At 32.7% G+C, this 8053-nt stretch overlaps 1 protein-coding gene across 3 annotated transcripts; it reads right to left on the minus strand.

Annotated features, from left to right (window-relative positions):
* Positions 1-601: 601 nt before the first annotated feature.
* Positions 602-5852, minus strand: LOC127250600 (uncharacterized). 3 transcript variants are annotated; one of them, XM_051273963.1, is made up of 9 exons: positions 5429-5852; positions 4950-5150; positions 4749-4871; positions 4518-4558; positions 4357-4435; positions 2088-4169; positions 1831-1989; positions 1672-1712; positions 602-928 (listed from the first exon to the last, which is right to left on the minus strand). In XM_051273963.1, the coding sequence occupies exons 1-9, from the start codon at positions 5504-5506 to the stop codon at positions 727-729; spliced, it is 3006 nt and encodes a 1001-aa protein (XP_051129920.1). In that variant the 5' UTR covers positions 5507-5852; the 3' UTR covers positions 602-726. The 3 variants fall into 3 exon arrangements, with proteins under 3 accessions (XP_051129920.1, XP_051129921.1, XP_051129919.1); XM_051273964.1 differs by having other exon boundaries at positions 602-925; positions 2088-4172; XM_051273962.1 differs by having other exon boundaries at positions 2088-4172.
* Positions 5853-8053: the final 2201 nt, after the last annotated feature.

Here is an 8053-nt window from a genome sequence, read left to right on the forward strand (position 1 = left end):
TTTTTTATTCTAACGAAACTAATTAATTATTTTAATTTTAATCTATAATAATTTATATTATATATTAATTATTTTCACTAATACATTCTTAAATATCTACTAATTATAGTTAATCTAAATTATCATGTATACAGTAACCAAGACATCCATTATGGGACAGAGGGAATATTATTATTATAATCCACACAAAAAATTTATAAAACAAATGTATATATTTTTGCAATTTTTTCTTAATTTCTATTACGTTTTAGTATAATAATTAATATTCAAATATCAAACACGCAAAACATAAATGATAGACCCGAACAGAGATAGTATATATACTACCTTTATTATTATTTTTTAATAATATTTATGGGACATAAAAAACACTCGATCAAACCACCCCCCTTTAAAATTCCTTCACTCACAGGAACATCAATCCAAAAATCTAAAACAACAAAAATGTATCATCATAGACCATAACATTTACAAACTTATTACAAAAAAAAATCATCGATCGATCATCAATCGGGCGTAACACCTTGAAATAACAAAATCAACCCGAAAAAAATGAAGAGAATATAGTAACGGGAAACAAAACAAAAGAATGCTTGTCGAGAAAATGTACAATCCATTTATTGATATCGAATACCACAATGCACAAACCTTACCAATACTAATAATAAACTATCAAAGTGCGATAATATATATATATAATGCTTACCTTAGTTGTAATGTACCATGTTACAGGCTCTTGTTCGAGTTTGCAAGGTTGCGTAGTTTTATTACAAGTTGTTGTCTTTCGCCCTCCACCTCGGCGAACCTTAGGCTAATCTCCGAATACCTTTCGTGCATGTCCCTAAGTTCGACTACCATCAATGCATCCCTCTCCTTAAATATTGCAATTTCGGTTTTCAATTTGTCGATGAGTTTGTTGTCATCGTTGCTGCAATAAAAGAACAATGAAATATTAGTTTGGGATCCGATATTTTTGGTATGTTCACCCAACAAAATTTAATATTATGACTAGATACTCCTTTCGTCAGCCAAAATTATGTAACTATTCATTTTTTATCGTTTATGCATAATCTATTTATAATAAAAAACTTTATCTACTCACTATTTTAATACATTTGCTTTAGCAAATAATAACCAATTTGATACTCCCTCCGTCTTAACTCTACTATTTTTATCATTTTTTGTTTCTCACTCAAGAGTACAGTTTTCTACTTTAGAAAAAGTACTCCTACACTAATACCAAAATACTTTTAATTTTTATTTAAATTACAAATATATCATTACATATATAATTACTTTATTTATAAAGTCAAAGGAACAAAAATGTCAAAATATCTTATAAACTTCTACTATACAATAAAATATTATTATTTTTTAATCTATTACAAAATCCCGAGCCCATTGGGATTGAATGGAGGGAGTACTATTTTTTCTACTTATTCCAATTCTTTAATAAATTTTCAATAATATCACCATCTTACTTTTTATCTGCCACACTTTACTATTAAAAATACCATTTTTTCTTAATCTATATGTCCAACTAAATTTACATAATTTTATCAGACGGCGGAGAGAGAGTATAATATACACACACAATATATATACTCAGGCTTCCTTATATCTAAATAAAATATATACGATGAACGTAATAAGGTGTTGCTAAAAGCATACCTCCTCGGCAATAAGGCAGCAAATTCGTTCTTGTTATGTATCTGCAAGAAAAAGATCCATAGCTTAGCAATGATAGGAAATCGAGTAACTTGTAAAATTCGAGGTTCAAATTATTATCGAAACTTTCTTCATGAGATGAACTGAATGGATTTCACTAACATCTTCTCCGGCTTCATTCGAACAAAAATGTCCGTTGCTTTGATCAATTGTTTCAAGTTTTGCCTCTAGCTCCAAAATTTTACGACGAAGATCATTCTCCTTTTCCGTAAATGAGTTCACCGACATTTCAAGAGCAGTCTCCTTCAACCTTATCTGAACCTGTCGAATATCCGAAAACACCATCGACCAAAATCAACAATGCAGTCTATAAGCAATGGACATGTAAATAAAGAACTCTTCAGTCGAGCATTTCTTACCTCTAGCCATTTTATCCGTTCCTTCAGATTTGCGATCTCTTTGGGTCCGTGAGGAAGAGGCTTACTATTTCTCGAAGCTCCTTTCGCTATTTTCTTATCTGCATTTTTGTATGTATCGCCTCTTTTACTCGGATCACTTGCCGATTGAGGGAACTGCTTCCTTAATTTTTCTTTGTCAAGTTCGCTCATTAATAATGATCGCTTCAGCTCTGTAATTTGTGCTTGAAGAAAATCTATTTCTGACTGTAGATCAGCGATGATCGACTCTTTTTCTTTCACCTGAAATCTCAATTTATTCAAGTCCTTATTTGCCTCATCAACCTCATCGCGAATCATGACAGCCCGATTTTTCAGTTCAATACTTTTGTTTAGCTTTCTCATCTGCTCCAGCTCCTGCACCAAAGTCTCCCTCTCGTCTAAGAGAAATTTGTTCTTAGCTTTGTGCGCGTCGATCTCCTCTTTGAACGTTAAATTCTTCTCCGACAAGACCCTCAGAGTTTCTTCGGCATGTCTTTTATGATAATCAAGCAGCACTGTCTTGTCCACAATTTCTAACTTCATCTCTTCTATTTTATTCGTCATTATAGTCGCCTGATTTGCAAGTCGATCGATTCTAGCTTCGTATTCAGCCTTGACTGATTGATGTTCTCCAGAAGTTCTTCGAAGCATTTCCTCGAGATGGCTTTTCTGTGATTGAAGCTTATTTGCTTCAACAAGAATTTTTGAATTCAGTTTCTCGTTGGCTTCAAACGACGATGTCATCTGACTCGAAAGCCTTCTCAATTCCTCCTGAAGCCGATCGGCTGTTTCTGCATTTTTCACCTGCAACTTTTTTAAAGTTTCTTCAGCTATTATTGCTCGATGCTCCTGTTCGACCTTAGCCCGAGTAAGAACTTCTAAGTCGGCTTCGAATCCTTGCGCCTGCTTGTCAAGTTCTTCCTCTAAGCTTACGGCGTGTGCTTTGAGTTCCTTTATTGTGTGCAGCGAATCCGCATATTCTTTTGATCGTCTTTCCAGCTCGTTCTCAAGGTTTTCTATCTGAGTTTCGAGCTCGTGTGCAACAGCAAGTTTTTCCTGAATTTGGCACTGTTCCAGCCGATGTAAAAGGTCGTGATTTTCCTGCCTCACAATTTCGTAGTCAAGTGCTAGCTGCTCCAATTGCATCTGTATTTCATCTTTATCCCTTCTGTAGATTTCGATTTCGCTGTGCATGTCCATAATCTGCTGCTCGAAAAGATTTGCTTCCTTGGCATCACTATGGTCCTTCACTAGCTCTTCGAGCGCCTTTTGTTCTTCATCGTCATCGTCGTCTGATCGACATACGGTGCCCCTTCCTTCCGCCAATGCTTTGTTTGAGCTCAATTGGTTCGGGATTTCACATTTTTTCTGCAACATCTCTTCAAGATCTCGTACGGCAAGGATTAGTTCAGAATTCGAATCTTGTGTCTTTTGAAGCTGAATTCTAAGGTTGGCGTTCAGTTCGTTCGCATGATCTAGTTCTTGCCTGAGCTCGCTAACCATTGACTGAGACTCCAGTCCATCGAACAGCAGATTGTTCTTTGTTTTCGATTCATCTGTATTTCTCTGGAAAACTTTGAATTGCTCACACTCTCTCTTCAAACCATCCCTCTCTTCTTTCAAACAGACAATTTCTTTCCAAAGTTCTTGCCCTCTTTTGTTCTCTTTAACAATCTGCCTTCGGAGAGCCTGCAATTCCAATTCGGATTTCTCTGCTTGCCGGGATAAGGCAACAAGATCAGATTTCAACTTCTCGGACACAAAACCGGGATCCTCCTTAGATGGATGCTTCAGAAAGGTTTCTCTTGGAGTGCTCGAAGAGTCATCAGTGCTGCCTTCACCAGTCGAATTCCCAACCCACTCCCAAGATGTCTGGTCCTGTTCCGATACTGGTGTAGGTGCATCACATTTCATCTCCCGTTGGGTGTTGTCACTCTTCATATGTGGCTCCCCAATCCCAGAGCTGCTTTCTGAACTTGACGTCGTAATGTCAGACCCACAAGATGCCACACGATTCACGTTCTGTTTAGACATGCCGACAATGGTATTGTCAATGGGTGTAACCTGCTAATACAAAGGAGTTCAGAGGTCATTACTTCCCCACGCATAATCCCGGATGATCCTAATGTCCCTATGTCGGATATACATATATATAAATATACAAGTTATCTGTAAGGTACATTTTTCTTGTGACATTATAAAATGCTGTAAATTGTAAACATGATAAAGCCCGGCCGGGACAGGATACTACCTCTACAGAATTTCTTCTGCCGATTGCTTTTTCAGCAATGCCAAAATGTGACCTGTGGATCTCACTTTCTTTAATCTCCCTGAGAAAAAAAGCCAACATTTGTAGAGATGTGTACGTAAAGAAAATAGAAAATAATGCATGAACCTAGAATTCATCGGCACCTGTTTTCTGTAGCAGTATCATTTATCCTCTGGATCGATACCTGTTAAAATGTATTCTTAAATCAGCCATCATCCTACACAAACCAAGACACCTAGGAATCTGTAAATTAACCTAACAGGCTTCACAACTATCAGTTCAACGATCAAAGAATCATCAAACAATCATCGACGTTGCATCAGACAGAGACAAAAGAATCATTTACCCCCTCTTGATCACATTGAGGCACTTACATTCAGTACAGCTTCTGATTTGGAGTTCTTGAGGGGAAGAGACACCAGTGAAACTTTCGTCGCTTCGGCATAGCACGAAAAATCAATGGCAGCTTCCCCGACATTTCCAGCTTTGGATGAGCCCTGGAAAGCAACAAAACAGTTGGTCATGTGGCAACAGAGCAATGACATAAACTTCTATTGCTCTGCAAGAATTCATACCGTCCCTACAACAAAGTAGTATATCTTCCCGTGAATCTTCCTAGATTTTGGATCCTGATTGAATTTCACGGTCTCGAAAACTGGATTCTCCCAGAGACAGCTTCCATCTCTTACTGACGCCTTGTCCGATCTAACAATGGGCTTTCCAGCATCAGCAGGAACAACTGATATGATCAATCCATCCTCTCCACTCTGAGCCAACTGCATTTACAGAAAATATCATCTCACTAAATTATACCAACAAAATCCATTGCCTGTACTCCAAATGCCATATGTTCATAGTAGTTTTCACATTAAACGCGATTCAAACGCAAATTTGCATCAAATCAGAAGATTGAGCAATATAACCACAAAATTCACTAATCGAAATCACCACTACGGAAAATGCAATTAAATTGTGAATCAAACCACATTTCATTCAAACACAAACATAACAATCCTTGTTCCATTAAAACCAAATAAAACTCAAATTCTCATACCCGAGACGCATGAAACTGCAACTTGAAAACAACTTTGATTCTGTTCTTCTCGCTCCACCATCGCGCTCGGTTGAACATAATTACCACTCCACCTTCAGCCGCAATTTCATCCCCACACCGACCGGAGCTCCACTCCGACAAAGCTCGCTCCGATATCAAACTTTTCCCCTCAAACACCCCCTAAACCAAAATCTCCAAGCCAAAAAACGGTACAAAACTCACAGAATTCCAAACCAACTCATCGGAGCAATGCCGACCCAAAACGCAGCAAATTATCCACACTGTTAGCAGGTCACACCGAAAACTGAGTCATCGGAATCCAAAAACAGATCTGACGCCATAAATTCCGGTCCATCTCCTCTCCTCTGTCCGTTCATCTGCTGCTGCCGTGTGGGTAATTGTGTTCCCTGCGAATGAGGGGACTGTCCACTCTCCACTGTGAAAGAAAGCCTCCACTATATATTTTTTTAATATATTTTATTTATTTATTAATTCTGGATATGAAAAAAATAAAATAAAAATAAAAGTAATTCGTGCGGAAGCTTCTGTGGCTTATTTTACGCGAATATTAAACTTATGAGTGAAATGACATATTTATCCCCCACTTAGTTTGTTTGGGATTATTACTGTAGCCGTCCAAAGTAATAAAAAATAATTGTAATGTTTTAGCGTTTATGTCCTATTTAATTTGTTCACTATTTTTATTTTAGTCTATTTTATTTAATTTTTTATTTTTTAAATATAATTATACATTTTAATCATATTTTAAAATTCATAATTTATAATTTTTTTAATTAAATTATTTAGTTATTTTAATTGTAATTTAAAATTATTTTTATTAAATCATAATTATCTTTACTAATACACTTTTAATTACCAACTAATTACACAATACTTAAAATTTTGTGTCTAATCTAAATGAGTCAAATTTGTCGGGACACAGGGAGTATTAGTGAGTAGAAAAGTATAATAAAATTTAATATTTTTTTATTTTATGTATAAATTAATTATATGACTAATGATAAATTGATAATTTAAATTTTTTTAAAAAATATTTTGATATTAATGTATAATTAATTTTAATAAAAAATAAAAATAGGTACTTTTAAATACAATAGACAAAAATGATAAAAAAAATATATATATATTCCCTCTTTCTCAGCTATTTTGTCTCATTTAGTTTTGGCAGAGAGTTTTAGATATTGTATAATTAGTAATTAATTAGAAGAGTATCAGTGAAAATAATTATGATTTAATAAAAATAATATAGATTAAGATTAAGATAACTAAATATTTTAATTAAAATAACAAATATAAATTATGAATTTTAAAATGTGATTAAAATATATAATTATATTTTAACAAAAGAAAATGGCAAATTATATGACACTGACGAAAATAAAAATAATGAACAAATTAAGTATGACGGAACGAATAATATTTTGAGTCGAGAAAGTATTAAATAATGTGTTTATCCAACCAATTTTTTGGAATCTAACAACTACAATTTAATTGGTTTGTTTGAATTATGTTTGAAATTTTTATTTTATTAATTTAAATAATATTTTGATGTAATATTTATAATAAGAAATAATGTAGTATTATTGAAAATGATAGTAATTACATAATTTAGAAAACAATTGAAATTACAAACCAAATGAACTACTTTGAAATTTAAGACTCCTAATTTTTAAAGTATATTTATAATATATGTATTTTATTAAAAATTTTAGGATTTGTTTGATTTTGATTTGAATCTAAATATTTATTTAATTTTAAGTTTAGAAAATATTTTGACTTAATATTCTTGTAAAAAATATTATATATTTCTCTTTAAAATGTGGAAACTAAATAATATTGATATTAGTTTAAAATATGAACCAAAATATTTTGTATAAAAGATATATATTATTTTTTACATAAGTAATAGGTGAAAAATATTCTATTCGTCCCATATAATATAAGTCTATTACAGTAGATACGATAATTTATATAAAGTATAATTAATAAATAATTAAAAATATATTAGTAAAAATAATTATTATAAAGTAAAAAAATTATAAATTAAAATTAAAATAACTAAGTAGTTCAATTAATATTAAAAAAAATTACTCCCTCCGTCCCATTGGATGGGTGACATTTGTTTTTTGCACGTAGACTTTTTAAATTAGTATTATATTGGATTGTAGTGATAATGACGAAAATACCCTTATAGAATGGTGTAATATAAAAGTAATAACATTTGTGTAATATATTGTAAGTTGAAAAAGTATTTATTATGTTAGATAGGTAGTACAGTTACTAAATTAGGAAATTGTAACATTGTTTTGGAACAGACGAAAATAGAAAATGATAACCTTTCAATGGGACGGAAGGAGTATAAAATTTAAAATTTAAAATGTGATTAAAGTTTTCAAAAAAGAAAAAGACAAATAATGGGGGACGAACGAAAATACTCCCTCCGTCCCACATACCGTGTCTGCGACACTGTAGACACGGTATTTTAGGAGGGGTGTAATTAGTAAATAATTAAGAATGTATTAATGAAAATAATTATCCTATAATATAAATAATTATAAATTAAGATTAAGATAACTAATTAGTTTAATTAAAATTAAAAAAATA

This window comes from Andrographis paniculata, unplaced genomic scaffold, assembly GCF_009805555.1.
Source record: "Andrographis paniculata isolate CXL003 unplaced genomic scaffold, ASM980555v1 Contig37END, whole genome shotgun sequence".
Lineage (NCBI taxonomy): Eukaryota > Viridiplantae > Streptophyta > Magnoliopsida > Lamiales > Acanthaceae > Andrographis > Andrographis paniculata.

Bases quoted from the DNA above. Each gene is read 5' to 3' on its own strand.
- LOC127250600 (XM_051273962.1), bottom strand. From the start codon at position 5,506: ATGTTCAACCGAGCGCGATGGTGGAGCGAGAAGAACAGAATCAAAGTT. The intron at 5,151-5,428 runs GTATGAGAATTT...CTGTAAATGCAG, and splicing joins TGCAGTTTCATGCGTCTCGG to TTGGCTCAGAGTGGAGAGGA. The intron at 1,990-2,087 runs GTAAGAAATGCT...GATATTCGACAG, and splicing joins AACGGATAAAATGGCTAGAG to GTTCAGATAAGGTTGAAGGA.